Source organism: Oscarella lobularis, chromosome 1 (genome assembly GCF_947507565.1).
Source record: "Oscarella lobularis chromosome 1, ooOscLobu1.1, whole genome shotgun sequence".
Lineage (NCBI taxonomy): Eukaryota > Metazoa > Porifera > Homoscleromorpha > Homosclerophorida > Oscarellidae > Oscarella > Oscarella lobularis.
In genome coordinates this window covers 3,920,282-3,941,293 of record NC_089175.1, presented here as the reverse complement: position 1 = coordinate 3,941,293, position 21,012 = coordinate 3,920,282, and the positions used below count along the sequence as shown (strand labels likewise).

Sequence of the window (21,012 nt, the reverse complement as noted above, 5' to 3'; positions counted from 1 at the left end):
CAGGCGGTATATATATTCCGTCAAGCGGTGTTTGTACTCCGCCTGCAAGCGGTATATTTATTCCGTCAGGCGTTGTTCGTTTTCCGCCTGCAGGCGGTATATATATTCCGTCAGGCGGTGTACGTACTCCTCCGGCAGGCGGTATATATATTTCGTCAGGCGGTGTTCGTTCTCCGCCTGCAGGCAGTATATATATTCCGTCAGGCGGTGTACGTACTCCTCCGGTAGGCTTACATTTGAATTCACAGGCTTTCATTTGAATGCACAGGCTTTCATTTGAATGCACAGGCTTTTAATTGAATGCACAGGCTTTCATTTGAATACACAAGCTTTCATTTGAATGCACATGCTTTCATTTGAATGAACAAACTTTTATTTGAATGCACATGTTTTCATTTGAATCCACAGGGCCTCAAGTAGGTGCACAGGCTCTCAATTGAATGCACAGGCTTTCATTTGAATGCACAGGCTTTCATTTGAATGCACATGCTTTCATTTGAATGCACATGCTTTTATTTGAATGCACTTGAATCCACAGGGACTCAAGTAAGTGCCCTGTGGATTCAAATGAAAACATGTGCATTCAAATGAAAGCCTGTGCATTCAAATGAAGGCCTGTGTATTCAAATGAAAGCCTGTGCATTCAAATGGAAGCCTGTGCATTCAAATGAAAGCCTGTGCATTCAAATGAAAGCGTGTGCATTCAATTGAGAGCCTGTGCACTTACTTGAGGCCCTGTGGATTCAAATGAAGACATGTGCATTCAAATAAAAGCCTGTGCATTCAAATGAAAGCATGTGCATTCAAATGAAAGCATGTGCATTCAAATGAAAGCCTGTGCATTCAAATGTAATCCTGTGCATTCAAATGAAAGCATGTGCATTCAAATGAAAGCCTGTGCATTCAAATGTAAGCCTGTCCATTCAAATGAAAGCCTGTGCAGTCAAATGAAAGCCTGTGCATTCAATTGAGAGCCTGTGCACTTACTTGAGGCCCTGTGGATTCAAATGAAAACATGTGCATTCAAATAAAAGCCTGTGCATTCAAATGAAAGCATGTGCATTCAAATGAAAGCCTGTGCATTCAAATGTAATCCTGTGCATTCAAATGAAAGCATGTGCATTCAAATGAAAGCCTGTGCATTCAAATGTAAGCCTGTCCATTCAAATGAAAGCCTGTGCAGTCAAATGAAAGCCTGTGCATTCAATTGAGAGCCTGTGCACTTACTTGAGGCCCTGTGGATTCAAATGAAAACATGTGCATTCAAATAAAAGCCTGTGCATTCAAATGAAAGCATGTGCATTCAAATGAAAGCTTGTGTATTCAAATGAAAGTCTGTGCATTCAAATGAAAGCATGTGCATTCAAAATGAAAGCTTGTGTATTCAAATGAAAGCCTGTGCATTCAAATGAAAGCATGCGCATTCAAATGAAAGCCTGTGCATTCAAATGAAAGCCTGTGCATTCAATTGAGAGTCTGTGCACTTACTTGAGGCCCTGTGGATTCAAATGAAGACATGTGCATTCAAATAAAAGCCTGTGCATTCAAATGAAAGCATGTGAATCCAAATGAAAGCCTGTGCATTCAAATGAAAGCCTGTGCATTAATTTAGAGCCTGTGCACTTACTTGAGGCCCTGTGGATTCAAATGAAAACATGTGCATTCAAATAAAAGCATGTGCATTCAAATGAATAAGACATCGTTCTTCTGATTCACAACGTTAAATACGCAAAATTTTTTTAGAAGAAATTGGGGTCCCCATTAGGAACCGGCCCGCGAAAATTTCGCTGTTTTAAAAGCTATAGCAGTGTTGAAAACATTTTTCTGAATTAGAGAAGAGCTTTATCGACTGATTTCCAGCATAAAATAAGCAAATAATTATTAGATGAAAACGGGGCGCCCATTAGGAACCGAGCCGAGAAAATTTCGCTCTTTTAAAAGCTAAGGCAGCTTTGAAAACATTTTTCTTTATTAGAGAAGAGCTCTATCGAGTGATTTCCAGCTAAAAATAAGCAAAGAAATATTAGATGAAAATGGGGCCCCTATTAGGAACCGGGCCGCGAAAATTTTCGGGTTTTTCGCGCTCTAGGTTGTCTAATTTTTTTCTGTGCATGTGTGACAGTGTGCGAGATCGTGTTCGTATTTTTCAATATATGCGAAGAATGTTTATTCAGGTTGCTGATATACGGGAACTGCATTTTCAGTCATTGCGCTGGGATGACTGAAACCGGCTCAAAACGGGGCGACCGCGATGAAAGGAGGGGAAGATGTACAATCGCGAAAGGTTATGAACGTTTTTACGTGCTTCTCGTTGCTCGCGATCGCGTTACGGGGGCTCTGTGTACGTTCGGAGGTGTTATCTTCGCGTTTATTCGCTCTCTCGTCGGTTTTTTTGGTTTTCGGCGCTTCTCGGTGATGTTACGAGCTTTCACGAGGGTTTGTTGGCGTTGCGCGGAGGAAATTGGGGGCCCGGGAGGGGAGATCGATTCGTCTCGTGGGAGTCGAGTGGTTTTAGGCGTCTATTTCGCGTATTCGGGTCCTAATCGTGGTTCTCGACGTAGTATTGCTGTTAAATCTCTCCCGGTTCATCAAATTTACTGTCGGGGCCGTCTATTTTAGGGGCAGTGTTAGGGCAGAGTCAATACTCATAGGTATATATTGGGTCCTAATTGTGTTACATATTTCTAATTAGTTTTTTTGGGGGGGGTGCATAGGAATGGGAGGAACGAGGACAAGACCAAGGGACGCGAGGGAGAAGAGGAACAAGCGAGCAAGGAGAAGGAGGAATATCAAGGGATCGACGGTATGTGATGGAGGTAGAGTTTTTTATGTTGGATGATTTCTAATTAGTTTTTTTAGGTGCATAGGAATGGGAGGAACGAGGACAAGAGCAAGGGACGCGAGGGAGAAGGAGGAACAAGCAATCAAGAAGATGAAGGAATATCAAGGGATCGACGGCATGTGATGGAGGTAGAGTTTTAGTAATTAAGGAGTTTCTAATTCGTTTTCTAGATGTGGAAGAGTGTAAGGAAGAAGGCTATGAACAAGGGACGCGAGTGGGAAGGACGGAAAAGTGATCAGGAGGAAGGACGACTATCGAGGGATCAAAGGTATGTGATGTAGGTAGAGTTTTAGTTATTGAGGGGTCTCTAATTCGTTTCTAAATTTGTCCTGGGGACAATTTGTCCTGGGGACAATTTGTCCTGGGACAATTTGTCCTGGGACAATTTGTCCAGGTACAATTTGTCCTGGGGACAATTTGTCCTAGGACAATTTGTCCTTCTCCTATGCCTTTTGCCTTCTCCCTTTGCCTTTTGCTTTCTCCTTTGCCTTTTGCCTTCTCCCTTTTGCCTTTTGCCTTCTCCCTTTTGCCTTTTGCCTTCTCCCTTTTGCCTTTTGCTTTCTCCCTTTTGCCTTTTGCTTTCTCCTTTTGCCTTTTGCTTTCTCCCTTTTGCCTTTTGCCTTCTCCCTTTTGCCTTTTGCCTTCTTCCTTTTGCCTTTTGCTTTCTCCTTTTGCCTTTTACCTTCTCCCTTTTGCCTTTTGCCTTCTCCCTTTTGCCTTTTGCTTTCTCCCTTTTGCCTTTTGCCTTCTCCCTTTTGCCTTTTGCCTTCTCCCTTTTGCCTTTTTCCTTTTGCCTTTTGGTTTCTCCCTTTTGCCTTTTGTCTTTTGCTTTCTCCCTTTTCCCTTTTGCTTTCTCCTTTTGCCTTTTGCCTTCTCCCTTTTGCCTTTTGCCTTCTCCCTTTTGCCTTTTGCTTTCTCCTTTTGCCTTTTGCCTTCTCCCTTTTGCCTTTTGCCTTCTCCCTTTTTCCTTTTGCCTTCTCCCTTTTGCCTTTTGCTTTCTCCTTTTGCTTTTTGCCTTCTCCCTTTTGCCTTTTGCTTTCTCCCTTTTGCCTTTTGCCTTCTCCCTTTGCGTTTTGCCTTCTCCTTTGCCTTTTGCCTTCTCCTTTGCCTTTTGCCTTCTCCCTTTGCCTTTTGCCTTCTCCCTTTGCGTTTTGCCTTCTCCCTTTGCGTTTTGCCTTCTCCTTTTGCGTTTTGCCTTCTCCCTTTGCCTTTTGCCTTCTCCCTTTGCCTTTTGCTTTCTCCCTTTTGCCTTTTGCCTTCTCCTTTGTACTAAATTTACTGGGTACTAAATTTACTGCGTAGTAAATTTACTGAGTAGTAAATTTTGCTTCAACACCGTTTTGCCCGTTATTTTGCTTCAAAATTGTAAATTTTCTTTTTATTTTGCTTCGAAACCGTGCAAGTGTCTTCCTCGTTCCGCGCGAGCGGCGCTTGCGGTTCGGGCGCAAGGAACGTCACTCGCGCATAAAGAGTAGCGGCGGGAACGCCTACTTTTGGGGTGCAAGTGTCTCCCTCGTTGCGCGCGAGCGACGCTTGCTGTTCAGGCGCATGGAACGCCGCTCGCGCATAAAGAGTAGCGGCGGGAACGCCTACTTTTGGGGTGCAAGTGTCTCCCTCGTTGCGCGCGAACGGCGCTTACTGTTCAGGCGCAAGGAACGCCACTCGCGCATAAAGAGTAGCGGCGAGAACAAAACAGGCAAAACAATTTTGAAGCAAAATAACAAGCAAATTTACAGTTTTGAAGCAAAATAACGGGCAGAACAGTTTTGAAGCAAAATAACGGGCAAAACAGAATAACGGGCAAAAGCCACTCGCGCATAAAAAGTGCTGGCGGTAACGCCCACTTTTGTGAGGCAAGTGTCTTCAATTCGTTTCGCGCGAATGGCGATTGCGGATCAGGCGTATGGAACGCCACTAGTGCATAGTAATGGCGTGGTCAACGGCAGCGCCCGACTGCTTATTAGTTAAAATTCGCTTGTTAATGCGAATTTAGAATTCGCTTTCCAATGCGAATTTTAGAAATCTCTCTCTAATTCGACTTTTAGAATTCGCTCTCCAATGCGAATTTTAAAATTCGCTCTCTAGTGCGAATTTTAAAATTCGCTTTCTAATGCGAATTTTAGAATTCGCTTTCTAATGCGAATTTCGTCGGTTCCAGAACGTCTTCTACCTGCAGAAGAAGAAGAAGAATCTGATGGTATGTATATACGTAACCCATAGAAGTCGATGTCTAAGGCCGTCATAGACGAGTTTGAGACACCACCCTCAACTCCTCCCTGTGAAAGAGAAACTGACGAATCTCCTCGTGGAAGCTCCGTTGATTTGCTTGACGGTGTAGCCAGTCAGCTTGGGAAGTCCAAACGAGAGGTAAGAAGCGACTCCCTAAAGTCGTTGTTCTTTGAATATTTAGCGATTTGAGGTATAAAATCGAGGCAGCTGATCTTCAAATACGTAGATCGCCTAATTTCCGAGCTACGTTTTGCCGGACTACGCGTCAGCTTCGTTCAGAAACCCTACGACGTCCGCGTGCGCGCCGTCCTTCAGGATTTAGTTAGTCATGGTCGACGCTCTCCAGACGTTCGTTCGCGACTACGAACTTCTCATCAGATCACGAAAGGACATCGATCCCGATCACTTGGATTCGATTCGGACTCTCGTAGTCGAAGCCCAGAGCCGTTCAGGAGGCAATTTCCTGGGGCGAGACGGAGCCCCAGGTCGTCGACGATTTCGAGAAGACGCTCTTCTCACTATAGATTTCATGCAAGTCACCGACGACTGTCCGGACGATGTCGTTCTTCCCGGATCGGGAAAGCGTCGTACGATCGACCTGAAGTTTAAATCTCGTCACGTCACAGGTACAACTTTATTCATTATATTTTTTTTGTTTGAGGCGGTACCGTGTCGTTTGCGCAGCCAATCAGGAAACCGTCGTAGAGCTGAAGAGTTTCTTCGAACGAGCGTTTCCCGACGAGAAAAACGACGAAGGAGCGAAGATATCGCTGCAAGAGAGGCAAACCTAGGAAACGAGGTAGAAAAAGTAGTTCTTCCTAGACGATTTGGCGCATTTAGCTCCGCTTTCAGAATTTAAAGAATGTGAAGACGGAAGTCGCGTCGGAGTTCTTTTGCTTGAGCATACTACTGGTTCGCGACGAGAATCGCGTCGGAAGTCACTCGTTGGGCAATCCGATTGGTCGCAAAGTCGCTTCGATTCAGCTCCACGAATTGTTTCTCAGCGCCTCGCTGAGTCGCTCCATCGAAGCCAGCGGATCGCTGACCGGCGTTCAAGTCCTCAACGACGTACAAAGAAATATTTCGCGTCGGCATCGTGCCGTCTCCGGATGACGACGGCGGCGGCGGCGACGCCGCGGATGTCGACGAGACGGTGGACGTTCCGGATCAACCGTTATCCTTCGAGGTGACGAGCGAGTCGCCCGGTGATAGTCAACCAACGGGATTGATCAAAGTAAAGGCTCGACTCGCTTCCATGCACTATCTTCACACGCGCCCGTTTCTCAACGAACTTCAACTGTGCGCGTCGGACTTTCATCACTTCACCGATCAAGTGGCGGTGTCGCTGAGCACGGCGGCCGCCGGCGTTGCCAAGGGAATCGTCGGGCAAAAAGAAGCGCTCAAAGAGAGCATGGTGTACTTATCGAAATCCTTCGGGGGGCCCGTGGAAATGGCCGAAGAGGACGTCGTCGACGGGCGGCCGCCCGAGTCGTCGTCAGGATTTCCTTCGAAGGTCTATCTCAATTTTGACATGATGAGTCCCGTCGTGTATTTGCCCAAGGCTCTCGACAGTCGCGATATGTTTGTCGCCTATCTCGGTCACATTTCCGCTTCGAACGACTACGTTAGGAGCGACGAGAACGGGCTACTTCGTCGATCGGCTCGTGTGTCGACTGACGGAGATGCGTCTCTTTCGATGCACTCTCGTCGAGACGGCGGACGAGCAGGGATCGATGTAAACGGCGATGGGTATGGACACGGAACAGAGTCCGGCCATACTCGACAAAACGAGTCTCAAACTCACAATCAATCATCCTCTAGCGGAGAGGTCATCGGGCGGGAAAATTTTCGCAACGGACGAAGGAATTGCGCCCTTAAACGACGTCGACGACATCGTCATCTCTTCGTCGAACGTCGCGCTTCCTCCGCTTTCTATACTCGGCGAAGTGACGACATCGCCTCGAATCACTTTATCTAAGCCAGTAATGAAGCAAGCTCTGATCACCCTCGATTTTGTGACTGGAGATAAGTCGGATAAGGAGCCTGCGACTCCGGTGAATTCCACGCCGCCGCCGCCGTTGTCACCTCGAGATGATTCCGAGCTATCGCCGTATTCTCCGTCTCCTCCTCCTTACGACGTTCTAAAGATCGTCGCCGCTGTTTCTATTCCGTGTCTCACGTTCGTCATGCGCGGCTCCGTCTCGTCGTCCGCGCGCGACGAGCGAAAACTGAACGAAAAGGACATCGTCGAAATCAAGTTGGAGAACTTGGGGTTGACCGTCAACAAGACTAAGCCGTACGTTGACGAGTCTTCAAGTGAAGCTCGGCAGTCTGATGATGGAAGATCTCAAGAGGTCGGCACGCCCAATCGATAAATCATGTCGTCGAGATGTCAAAAGGTGAAGGGAAAAGCTGGATACCGTCCCCTCTTGTTCGTGTTGCAGTCGTTAGGAAAGCCAATATTAAATCCCTTTCGTTCGCTGCCCGTCGCGTCGTCGCCAATTTCGTCGCCAATTTCGTCGCCGTCTCGAGGCGACAACACGAGCCACGCTTTCGGGACGGGCGATCTATCCGTATCACCAGTACATAAGAGAGAGAAAGGCGGAGGAAAATCTTGATTAGTGAAAATCGACGCTATCTTAGTGACTAAGGACGACCCCGATTTTCAATCACGTTATAATTCCGTAAGTCAAACTCGTGGGCCCCACTTCTATCAACAAAGCGATTTTTACTTATTTTAGATTGGCCGTATGGTTGACGTCGATTTTGACATGCTACAGCTGACCGTCAACCTGCAAACGTGTGTGATTCTATTGGACTTCTTCGGCATCGGCGTGCCGGACAACCCCGATTTTGTCAAGAAGAAATCGACGCCGTCCCATCCGCCGAGCAAGCCCAAAGACGACTACCAGCCCGTGCCGCCTTTTCCGGCGTCGACCAAAATGCGAGACGGCTGCAAAGAGCTGTCCGGTCAGCTTCGATCGGCTCGCTTGGTCGACCTGTCGCCGAACGTTGTCGTCTACGGCGAGCGTTTCGGAACGACGGATCGTCCCTTCGTTTTCGCCATCACCAAGTACGCGGAACCGGACTGGGATCTCAAGCGATCCTTCGACATTCGCGTCAAGCTCGAAGCGCCCAAGGTGCGATACGTTCGTACGCAGCGCTTTCTCAAGGAAACGATTTCCTTCTGTGAGCACTTCGTTCAAACGATGGACGCGTACGTATCAGCGCATGAAAGCCGACGCCGATAATAATCTCGACTACCAGGGTCCCACTTGATCGCCTAGGATCACTCTCAACATCGAGGCCGATAGATTGGAGATCGTCTTTTCTCGCAGTTCTTCGTCGACCGACGTCATCGTCTTGGAATTGGAACATCTTGAAAGCGACGAATCGATTTCTTTTCGCCGACGACGAATCGACGTTGAATTCGAAAGCGATGAAGCGAGGTGGGTCGACTTCGACGGCCTAGCCTACGACGTACGAATACGTAAGAAGTACCGCTGACGTCAACTGACGCCGCTAAAGATCGATCGTGGATGAAAGGACGATTTAGGGGTCCGTGTCTCTTGGACTTCATCGACTTGTCGCTGTCAGACGTAAACGTTTTCACTGCTCGGAAAATGAGCGAGAGTCAAGGTTGGCCGGTTGCGTTTGAGAAACGAGGCGGACGCGTATTGGCTGACAAGTGCCAACTAAATTTAAAGATAGAACGAAATCTTTGCAAGGATCTAAGCAAGAACGGTACGAAAAGTCGTAGTCAAGAAATAAGAAAATCTATATGTAGTATGTTATAGCACCAGATTGACGGACAGCTATCCACTGTGCACTTTCTTGTCGACAAGTGGCAGTACGATCTCATAAACGATATGCTTGATCACAATATTGGCGAACCCGTTCAAACGGCCAGAGGGTAAAGTTGTCGATCCTATTTTGCAGGTAAGATGACCCCCATTCAATATCCGTTATTCTTTTTGAGCTTCGATCTATTTAGCCGAGCTTTGACGGCAGTTGGGTCGTCGTCGATTTGACGATGGCTCTAGTGAATGTCAGTGTCGAGCTCGTCGTCACACACGAGCTGGCCCTTCTCGGCACGGAATCCGTTCGCGTCTCGCTGGCTCAATTCAACTTCGAACGATCCCAATTGCACGTCAAAACCCATTCCAATCAATCCAAAACTGTCAATTTGTCGTCAATGGCGCTCACTGCGAACGACGTACGTCAAGTCAGATCCGTCGGGACGGCGTCCACGGCGAACGTGTTCACGGAAATTCTCAGTCTCAACGATCCGACGGGTTCGAGCTCTACTCCCCGATCCGACGGGTTCGAGCTCTACTCCCCCCAGTTGGAAACATCGTTCTCGATGTCTGAGAAACGCGAAAAGGCGACGATCGTTCTGCAGCGAGCTCGACTGTACGTCATCGTCGAATGACTGCTCGCCGTTAAGGATTTCTTGCTGGAGAAGTCAAGCAAGAGCGCCAGGGACGACGTCGACGTTGATTAAGTTGACTATCAGGCTGCGACGACGAAAGAAGATCGCCCAGTAGTGACTGTCGTCGAAAAGCCCAAGATATTAGCATGAGTGTCACTCGAACAGACTTCGTTGTCGTTCAGAATGCGAATGAGAGAGATTGCAACGCTATTATACTGAAGGTAAGATATCTGTTTGAGAGCCTAACTAAAACAGCGAGTTTTCTTTCTGAAGTGGACGTTGGTAATGACGTCAAACGTTATGGAAAGTACGAAGCGAGGCTTGTCGATGACTCTTTCGGAGATCGAATTGTTTTCGTGCTGCCTAGGAAATGAAGACAATACTGCACCCTCTATCATTGATCCGGCTGAACTCGCCATCAGTCTCGAGCCAGGCAAGCAGGCGAAGCAAGGGAGCGACGAATCATTACCGGATTTAGAGGTACAGTTCAAACGTTTTAATTAATTAATTAATTAAAGCACCTTTGGCCCCGAGCATAGATTTTCTCTGTCCCTCCCCCCTCCCCCCACAATAGCCGATTCTATACGTCGTAGGTAGAGAACGATTGGTCTACGAGAGTACTCTCCTAACCTTACCCGATATAATGGGTGTCTCGCGTCTCTCCGATTTTTCTACCAACCCCTCGTTCGTGTTTCTTCAGTGAAACGACGAGGAAAGAGATCTGCTGAGTGAAAGCGGCGGCCATATTGCCGTGCGTTTGAGAGCGATTCTCTCGCTCGTCGTTCAGTTCGCGAATGCGAGCATATAGTGTAGTCAAAGGCTCGCTAAGAGTCAGAGAAACGCTATAGATTGTTCGCCAACGTTCGCTCAGTTTGTTCGAGAGCCGGCAGACATCTTGCTTGACTTTTGCTGACCAAGCACAACGTCACTGCACGTTTACGTTCGCTTTTCGCGTCCGAATAGCAACCGATCGATTCTAGAACGATATAGAATTCTCTCCGTAACCGATTTCGTGCTTTTGCTTGTAGTTAGGAGTCTTAGGACGAGTTTCGTAGCGTAGTGCGTATCCTCTTACATCAGGCAATGATGTCATACAGTGATGTCATTTTCTGTTAGCTCCTCCTCCCTTCACCGTTTTCTCGCGTATAGAAACCGAATCGCGGCGTAATTTTGCTCGAAACGGTAGCAGAATCGAATTTTCAGTCGATTCGCATCGGTTTCCGAGTCGAAACGACGAGCGTTTTCGTGCTGTCAAGTTGCGGTACAAACGAGGCTCCGCCCTCTCGAGTATAAATAGCCAGTTCGTACATCAACAATCAGAGTTCTCAGAGCTAGGATAGAAGGGAGCAGGTAACTCTCCACGATTCAAATGTGTTAGAATCATTCCAGTCAATTATCGGATGCCGCCTATCACCTATCCAAATCCGTCAAACGCATCTTCGAATATCACAAGGAGGTTTCGGTTTACCCTCGGCACTGCTGATCTCGCCGTGCGCCTTTGTGGGGTCGTGGGCGGCAACGCTGCGCTCACTTCCACATCGACTACAGCTCTTCCCGTCGACGGCTCCCGACATTCTGATCGGCACATCTGATGGAATCTTCGATGGCCACGTATTTGACGCTCTACGTTCTCTAAGCTGGACGTCGTCGAAGGTCGCATCGGAATTTCCGTCGCTCGCTTCTCTCCCAGAGAAATCTTTCAAACTCCAGAAGAAACTCTCATCTATCTGTCTGGAAGACGAACTGGACCGTTTGCTCGAATCTTCGGAACGAAATTCCCAAGCCCGCCTTCGCAGTGCTGGAGGCCCTGATGCAGGCGCATGGTTGGACGCCATCCCCCAGTCGAGAGAGCTGTCGTTGTCTAACGCCGAATTTCAGACGGCGGCTCTCCTTCGGCTGGGGGCGGACCTCCCCATCCTCCGCCACATTCGCGAATGCAACTGCGGAGTGCAAATGGAAGCAGATGGATATCATCTTCTAACATGCCCGAAAGACGGCGGTTTTATTCGTCGTCACGACGCGTGGCAACATTGCTGGCAGCAGATGCTTCGTTCTGTGAATTACCGCGTCGAAATGGAGAAGGAAAAGGAATTCGAGGACAAGAAACGGCCAGATATCGGTGTATACGACTTCGAAAACGGGAAGAAGCTGTTGTTGGACATTACCGTCATCCACCCACTAAGCTTGGTAGTCGTAACCCAAAGCGCCAACATCAATGGTTACGCTGCGATTTCCCGGGACAAAATCAAAAATGACAAATACTTGGACATTGCAACGTCTCTGGGCTATTTATTTAAACCCGTAGCGGTGGAAGTTTTCGGCAGATGGAGCCCAGTTGCATCATCTTTATTCCATCAAGTTGCTCGACGCCCGTCCGAAGACTTTCTCAACGACAGGAACTCCTTCGTCAACTACTGGAGAAAACGACTCTCAGTGTGCCTCCAACAAGGCAACGCTCGTATCATCTTAAGAAAGACTAATAATATACTCCCCCACTCCCCTGCCCCTATTAGTCCCCCTCCCCTCACGCATGATGTTCGTAGTTTTAGGGCCCCAGTTAACTGCTAGAGTTTTGCCTTGTTTTCTGTCACCACCCTTCCCCGTTTGTGATTGAGATTTTTCTAATAAATAATCCCCAAGGTGTGACCATTATGCCTGGTGGCTGGTCAATTTCCTCACTTGACAAGGGCTTGGTCGCAAAGCCTTCCTAGTAATGACGAGAGCGAGGCATTCTGATATCTCCTCCATAGCACCGTCTTCCGTGAGGTTTGATACTGGGTGTCGTTTTTTTCTTTTTCAAAAAGATTCTATTAGTCGAAAGAACGCGTCTTTTGACCTTCTAGGGGTCAAACAACGCGTTTTTGACCTTGTAGCAGCCACGTGGCGAAAGGGGGCCTCACTTCTCTCTACACCTCATAGCGTTTGTATCTGTGTACGTAGCACAGCTTCATTTTCTCTTTGCTAGATTTTCTTTCAAAGGGATGTCAATATTCGCTTGTGCTACCGCGATCTTGAGCTCTTTCTCTCCATCGCGTCTAGCTTTAAAAGCCAACTGGAAGGACGCGGAATCTTTTCCAATGACATCTCGTCGGAAGACGAAGAAGAAAACGACGACGTTGACGGTGAAAATTTTATAGAATTGAGCAAATACATCTATCTGACAGTGCTCTGTGTATAGATCTCAAGCTGAAGAGGCTCAAGCAGCTTGGCTACTCTCCGCGTCTAGAAGCGTTGATTCGAACGAAAGGAGATTTCAATGCCTCCGCCCATTGGCTTGTCGACAACGTAAAAAGTATGACTGGCTCGTTGGGGTGCTTGTCTTTCCGTTTTTTATTTTTGGATTCAGGTGCTCTCTAAGGCTCGGAGCTAGTCAGACGGACAGCCGTTGTGGTAAAGCCTACACAACGAGTTTAAACTCAAGACTCAAAAATTGGAAACGAATAAAATGTTCTTACCTGTGTGTAGGAGTCGAGGATTTTTTCTTACGACGAGCGAGGGAGGATTTGTTCAGGCTCACGCTTCGCAGGGTTATGGTAGACCCGATGCGTAAGTCTCTATTCTCCTATTCTCCTTATTCGATTTCGTCGTACTCCGCGTGCAGCCGGTATATATATTCCCTCATGCGGTGTTCGTTCTCCGCCTACAGGCGGTATATATATTTCGTCAGGAGGTGTTCGTTCTCCGCCTGCTGGCGGTATATATATTTCGTTAGGCGTTGTTCGTTCTCCGCCTGCAGGCGGTATATATATTCCGTCAGGCGGTGTTCGTACTCCTCCAGCAGGCGGTGTATATATTCCGTCAGGCGGTGTACGTACTCTTCCGGCAGGCGGTATATATATTCCCTCAGGCGTTGTTCGTTCTCCGTCTACAGGCGGTATATATATTCCGTCAGGCGTTGTACGTACTCCGCCTGCAAGCGGTATATATATTCCGTAAGGCGTTGTTCGTTCTCCGCATGTAGGCGGTATATATATTCCGTCAGGCGTTGTTCGTACTCCGCGTGCAGGCGGTATATATATTCCGTCAGGCGGTGAACGTACTCCTCCGGCAGGCGGTATATACGTATATTTCGTTAGGCGTTGTACGTACTCCGCCTGCAGGCGGTATATATACCGTCAGGCGGTGTTCGTACCCTTCCCGAACGCGGTATATGTATATAGATATACCGTCAGGCGGTGTTCGTTCTCCGCCTGCAGGCGGTATATATATTCCGTCAGGCGTTGTTCGTTCTCCGCCTGCTGGCGGTATATATATTCCGTCAGGCGTTGTTCGTTCTCCGCATGTAGGCGGTATATAAATTCCGTCAGCCGGTGTACGTACTCTTCCAGCAGGCGGTATATATTATTCGTCAGAAGAAGTTCGTACTCCGCCGGCAGGCGGTATATATATTCCGTCAGGCGTTGTTCGTACTCCGCGTGCAGGCGGTATATATATTCCGTCAGGCGGTGTTCGTACTCCTCCGGCAGGCGCTATATATATTCCGTCAGGCGGTGTACGTACTCCTCCGGCATGCGGTATATATATTTCGTTAGGCGTTGTACGTTCTCCGCCTGCAAGCGGTATATATATACCGTCAGGCGGTGTTCGTACTCCTCCGGCAGGCGGTATATATATTCCGTCAGGCGGTGTACGTACTCCTCCGGCATGCGGTATATATATTTCGTTAGGCGTTGTACGTACTCCGCCTGCAAGCGGTATATATATACCGTCAGGCGGTGTTCGTACTCCTCCGGCAGGCGGTATATATATTCCGTCAGGCGGTGTACGTACTCCTCCGGCATGCGGTATATATATTTCGTTAGGCGTTGTACGTACTCCGCCTGCAAGCGGTATATATATACCGTCAGGCGGTGTTCGTACTCCTCCTGCAGGCGGTATATATATTCCGTCAGGCGGTGTACGTACTCCTCCGGCATGCGGTATATATATTTCGTTAGGCGTTGTACGTACTCCGCATGTAGGCGGTATATATATTCCGTCAGGCGGTGTACGTACTCCTCCGGCATGCGGTATATATATTTCGTTAGGCGTTGTACGTACTCCGCCTGCAAGCGGTATATATATACCGTCAGGCGGTGTTCGTACTCCTCCGGCAGGCGGTATATATATTCCGTCAGGCGGTGTACGTACTCCTCCGGCATGCGGTATATATATTTCGTTAGGCGTTGTACGTACTCCGCCTGCAAGCGGTATATATATACCGTCAGGCGGTGTTCGTACTCCTCCTGCAGGCGGTATATATATTCCGTCAGGCGGTGTACGTACTCCTCCGGCATGCGGTATATATATTTCGTTAGGCGTTGTACGTACTCCGCATGTAGGCGGTATATATATTCCGTCAGGCGGTGAACGTACTCCTCCGGCAGGCGGTATATATATTTCGTTAGGCGTTGTACGTACTCCGCCTGCAGGCGGTATATATATACCGTCAGGCGGTGTTCGTACCATTCCCGAACGCGGTATATATATATAGATATACCGTCAGGCGGTGTTCGTTCTCCTCCTGCAAGCGGTATATATATTCCGTCAGGCGTTGTTCGTTCTCCGCATGTAGGCGGTATATATATTCCGTCAGGCGGTGTTCGTTCTCCGCCTGCAGGCGGTATATATATTTCGTCAGGCGTTGTACGTACTCTTCCGGCAGGCGGTATATATATTTCGTCATGCGTTGTTCGTTCTCCGCCTTCAGGCGGTGTATATATTCCGTCAGGCGTTGTTCGTTCTCCGCCTGCTGACGGTATATATATTCCGTCAGGCGTTGTTCGTTCTCCGCATATAGGCGGTATATAAATTCCGTCAGGCAGTGTACGTACTCTTCCAGCAGGCGGTATATATTATTCATCAGAAGAAGTTCGTACTCCGCCGGCAGGCGGTATATATATTCCGTCAGGCGTTGTTCGTACTCCGCGTGCAGGCGGTATATATATTCCGTCAGGCGTTGTTCGTACTCCGCCTGCAGGCTGTATATATATTCCGTCAGGCGGTGTTCGTACTCCTCCGGCAGGCGGTATATATATTCCGTCAGGCGGTGTACGTACTCCTCCGGCATGCGGTATATATATTTCGTTAGGCGTTGTACGTACTCCGCCTGCAAGCGGTATATATATATACCGTCAGGCGGTGTACGTACTCCTCCGGCAGGCGGTATATATATTTTGTCACGCGGTGTTCGTTCTCCGCCTGCAGGCAGTATATATATTCCGTCAGGCGTTGTTCGTTCTCCGCATATAGGCGGTATATAAATTCCGTCAGGCGGTGTACGTACTCTTCCAGCAGGCGGTATATATTATTCGTCAGAAGAAGTTCGTACTCCGCCGGCAGGCGGTATATATATTCCCTCAGGCGTTGTTCGTACTCCGCGTGCAGGCGGTATATATATTCCCTCAGGCGTTGTTCGTACTCCTCCCGCAGGCGGTATATATATTCCATCAGGCCGTGTTCGTACTCCTCCTGCAGGCGATATATATATTCCGTCAGGCGTTGTACGTACTCTTCCGGCAGGCGGTATATATATTTCGTCATGCGTTGTTCGTTCTCCGCCTTCAGGCGGTGTATATATTCCGTCAGGCGGTGTACGTACTCTTCCGGCAGGCGGCATATATATTTCGTTAGGCGTTGTACGTACTCCGCCTGCAGGCCGTATATATATTCCGTCAGGCGTTGTTCGTAATCCGCCGGCAAGCGGTATATATATTCCGTCAGGCGTTGTTCGTAATCCGCCTGCAGGCGGTATATATATTTCGTCAGGCGTTGTTCGTACTCCGCCTCCAGGCGGTATATATTTTCCGTCAGGCGTTGTTCGTTCTCCGCCTGCAGGCGGTATATATATTCCGTCAGGCGTTGTACGTACTCCTCCTGCAGGCGGTATATATATTTCGTCAGGCGGTGTTCGTTTTCCGCCTGCAGGCGGTATATATATTTCGTCAGGCGTTGTTCGTTCTCCGCCTGCAGGCGGTGTACATATTCCGTCAGGCGTTGTTCGTACTCGGCCTGCAGGCGGTATATATATTCCGTCAGGCGTTGTTCGTACTTCTCCGGCATGCGGTATATATATCTCGTTAGGCTTTGTTCTTACTCCTCCTGTAGGCGTTGTTCTTACTCCTCCGGTAGGCGGTGTTTATATTCCGTCAGGCGTTGTACGTACTCCGCCTGCAAGCGGTATATATATTCCGATAGGCGTTGTTCGTTCTCCGCCTGCAGGAGGTATATATATTCCGTCAGGCGTTGTTCGTTCTCCGCATGTAGGCGGTATATATATTCCGTCAGGCGGTGAACGTACTCCTCCGGCAGGCGGTATATATATTTCGTTAGGCGTTGTACGTACTCCGCCTGCAGGCGGTATATATATACCGTCAGGCGGTGTTCGTACCCTTCCCGAACGCGGTATATATATATAGATATACCGTCAGGCGGTGTTCGTTCTCCGCCTGCAGGCGGTATGTATATTCCGTCAGGCGTTGTTCGTTCTCCGCATATAGGCGGTATATAAATTCCGTCAGGCGGTGTACGTACTCTTGCAGCAGGCGGTATATATTATTCGTCAGAAGAAGTTCGTACTCCGCCGGCAGGCGGTATATATATTCCGTCAGGCGTTGTTCGTACTCCGCGTGCAGGCGGTATATATATTCCGTCAGGCGGTGTTCGTACTCCTCCGGCAGGCGGTATATATATTTCGTTAGGCGTTGTACGTACTCCGCCTGCAAGCGGTATATATATACCGTCAGGCGGTGTTCGTACTCCTCCGGCTGGCGGTATATATATTCCGTCAGGCGGTGTACGTACTCCTCCGGCATGCGGTATATATATTCCGTCAGGCGGTGTTCGTACTCCTCCGGCACGCGGTATATATATACAGTCAGGTGATGTACGTACTCTTCCGACAGGCGGTATATGTATTTCGTTAGGCGTTGTACGTACTCCTCCTGCAGGCGGTATATATATACCGTCAGGCGTTGTACGTACTCTTCCGGCAGGCGGTATATATATTTCGTCATGCGTTGTTCGTTCTCCGCCTGCAGGCGGTGTATATATTCCTTCAGGCGGTGTACGTACTCTTCCGGCAGGCGGCATATATATTTCGTTAGGCGTTGTACGTACTCCACCTGCAGGCCGTATATATATTCCGTCAGGCGTTGTTCGTACTTCGCCTGCAGGCTGTATATATATATTCCGCCAGGCGTCGTTCGTAATCCGCCGGCAAGCGGTATATATATTCCGTCAGGCGTTGTTCGTACTCCTCCGGCAGGCGGTATATATATTCCGTCAGGCGTTGTTCGTTCTCCGCCTGCAGGCGGTATATATATTCCGTGAGGCGTTGTTCGTACTCCGCCTCCAGGCGGTATATATTTTCCGTCAGGCGTTGTTCGTTCTCCGCCTGCAGGCGGTATATATATTCCGTCAGGCGTTGTACGTACTCTTCCGGCAGGCGGTATATATATTCCGTCAGGCGTTGTTCGTTCTCCGTCTACAGGCGGTATATATATTCCGTCAGGCGTTGTTCGTTCTCCGCCTGCAGGCGGTGTACATATTCCGTCAGGCGTTGTTCGTACTCGGCCTGCAGGCGGTATATATATTCCGTCAGGCGTTGTTCGTACTTCTCCGGCAGGCGATATATATATCTCGTTAGGCGTTGTTCTTACTCCTCCGGTAGGCGTTGTTCTTACTCCTCCGGTATGCGTTGTTCTTACTCCTCCGGTAGGCGTTGTTCTTACTCCTCCGGTAGGCGGTGTATATATTCCGTCAGGCGTTGTACGTACTCCGCCTGCAAGCGGTATATATATTCCGATAGGCGTTGTTCGTTCTCAGCCTGCAGGAGGTATATATATTCCGTCAGGCGGTGTACGTACTCTTCCGGCAGGCGGTATATATATTCCCTCAGGCGTTGTTCGTTCTCCGTCTACAGGCGGTATATATATTCCGTCAGGCGTTGTTCGTTCTCCGTCTGCAAGCGGTATATATATTCCTTCATGCGTTGTTCGTTCTCCGCCTGCAGGCGGTGTACATATTCCGTCAGGCGTTGTTCGTACTCGGCCTGCAGGCGGTATATATATTCCGTCAGGCGTTGTTCGTACTCCGCCTGCAAGCGGTTTATATATTCCGTCAGGCGGTGTTCGTACTCCTCCAGCAGGCGGTGTATATATTCCGTCGGGCGGTGTTCGTACTTCTCCGGCAGGCGGTATATATATTCCGTCAGGCGTTGTTCGTACCCTTCCCGAACGCGGTATATATATACCGTCAGGCGAATTTCGTACTCCTCCTGCAGGCGGTATATATATTACGTCAGGTGATGTACGTACCCTTCCGAGAGGCGGTATTTATATGTCGTCAGGCGTTGTTCGTTCTCCGCCTGCAGGCGGTGTATATATTCCGTCAGGCGTTGTACGTACTCTTCCTGCAGGCGGTTTATATATTTGTACTCCGCCGGCAGGCGGTATATATATTTCGTCAGGCATTGTTCGTATTTCGCCTGCAGGCTGTATATATATTCCGTCAGGCGTTGTTCGTACTCCGCCTGCAGGCGGTACATATATACCGTCAGGCGTTGTTCGTTCTCCGCCGGCAGGCGGTATATATATTCCGTCTGGCGTTGTACGTACTCTTCCGGCAGGCGGTGTATATATTTCGTCAGGCGGTGTTCGTTCTCCGCCTGCAGGCTGTATATATATTCCGTCAGGCGTTGTTCGAACTCCGCCTCCAGGCTTTATATATATTCCGTCAGGCGTTGTTCGTTCTCCGCATGTAGGCGGTATATATATTCCGTCAGGCTGTGTACGTACTCTTCCGGCAGGCGGTATATAAATTCCGTCAGGCGGTGTACGTACTCTTCCAGCAGGCGGTATATATTATTCGTCAGAAGAAGTTCGTACTCCGCCGGCAGGCGGTATATATATTCCGTCAGGCGTTGTTCGTACTCCGCGTGCAGGCGGTATATATATTCCGTCAGGCGGTGTTCGTACTCTTCCGACAGGCGGTATATATATTCCGTCAGGCGGTGTACGTACTCCTCCGGCAGGCGGTATATATATTTCGTTAGGCGTTGTACGTACTCCGCCTGCAGGCGGTATATATATTCCGTCAGGCGGTGTTCGTACTCTTCCGACAGGCGGTATATATATTCCGTCAGGCGGTGTACGTACTCCTCCGGCAGGCGGTATATATATTTCGTTAGGCGTTGTACGTACTCCGCCTGCAGGCGGTATATATATACCGTCAGGTGATGTACGTACTCTTCCGACAGGCGGTATATATATTCCGTCAAGCGGTGTTCGTACTCCGCCTGCAGGCGGTATATATATTTCGTTAAGCAGTGTACGTACTCCTCCGTCAGGCTTGTCTATATATTCCGTCAGGCGTTGTTCGTACTCCGCCTGCAGGCGGTATATATATTCCGTCAGGCGTTGTACGTTTTCCGCCTGCAGGCGGTATATATATTTCGTCATGGGGTGTTCGTACTCCTCCGGCAGGCGGTATGTATATTTTGTCAGGCGATGTTTTTCGTATCCGGCAGGCGGTATATATATTCCGTCAGGCGGTGTTTGTACTCCGCCTGTAGGCTGTACGGACAAGCAGTGTTTGTACTCCGCCTGCTGGCGGTGTATATTTTCCGTCAGGCGGTTTTCGTACTCCTCCGGCTGGCGGTATATATATTACGTCAGTCGTTGTTCGTACTCAAAGTGACGCCCGTATTACCCAAATTATATAGAAAATAGTGTATGAGTATACCGATTAGTGCATTGACTTCGTCGACTTTCCTAGGCGCCCAAGATAGAATCAATATACCCTTTCGCAAATCGAAATCTGAGGAGACGGACAGTCTGGAGTGTCTGTTCGTACCTGACGTCGCGCCTGGATACATACATGTAAACACATCACGTGTATAGCGAGTCAAGATGCCGTCCTACAAAGAAAGGCCGTAGCGTACATGTGCCTAAAGTCGTCGAGGCAGGTCTAGCAGTCACCAAAATGTTCTTAGACAGCGTCTGTTTATCAGGTCAAGAAGAATTGCTCGCTGATGTGCAAATTACGGCCGAACAGCTTCTTCGCGAAGCGAAGGAACGCCTGCTCGAAGCCGTAAAACCGGTGAGCATCAGAAACGATCGCTGATCTTTGCAAAGAGCCGATAAAACCAGACTCTCATGCACAAAATAACCGATCCGGAAGAGCTGCGGATTTTCGACTTCGAAAAAGAAAGGTAGACTAGAACTCGCGAGGGCATGGTTTGAGACGTTACACGCACTCATTTAGAGCTACGAGGATATCATTCGAAAGAATCGACTCCAGATGACGAATTGGATAAAATACGGTCAATGGGAGGATCGAAAGCCAGAACGAGTTTCAAAGGTCTCTCTAATTAATTCTCTATAGCGAGCATACTTCGTCGCGTTTCTCGTGCGAGGTCCATATACGAACAGACGCGTTTTTTGACCTTTTAACGGTCAAACGACGCGTTTCTTCAAAGCGGGCCTCACTTCAAATTTTGGTTCTTTCAATATGGAATATTTATTGCAGA

General features: G+C 48.7%; 1 protein-coding gene and 1 pseudogene across 1 annotated transcript; both read left to right on the top strand.

Annotated features, from left to right (window-relative positions):
* Positions 1-21,012, top strand: part of LOC136196407 (serine/threonine-protein phosphatase 2A regulatory subunit B'' subunit gamma pseudogene) — a 37,802-nt pseudogene that overhangs the window by 12,330 nt on the left and 4,460 nt on the right.
* Positions 9,650-12,071, top strand: LOC136199478 (uncharacterized). The gene is made up of 4 exons (XM_065989673.1): positions 9,650-9,724; positions 9,777-9,983; positions 10,653-10,790; positions 10,854-12,071. The coding sequence occupies exons 1-4, from the start codon at positions 9,650-9,652 to the stop codon at positions 12,069-12,071; spliced, it is 1,638 nt and encodes a 545-aa protein (XP_065845745.1).

Excerpts from the sequence above, each read along its gene's own strand:
- LOC136199478 (XM_065989673.1), top strand. The coding sequence starts at position 9,650 with ATGAGTGTCACTCGAACAGACTTCGTTGTCGTTCAGAATGCGAATGAG. Across the intron at positions 9,984-10,652 it reads AATCATTACCGGATTTAGAG|AAACCGAATCGCGGCGTAAT; the intron begins GTACAGTTCAAA and ends TCTCGCGTATAG. Across the intron at positions 10,791-10,853 it reads ACGAGGCTCCGCCCTCTCGA|GTAACTCTCCACGATTCAAA; the intron begins GTATAAATAGCC and ends AGAAGGGAGCAG.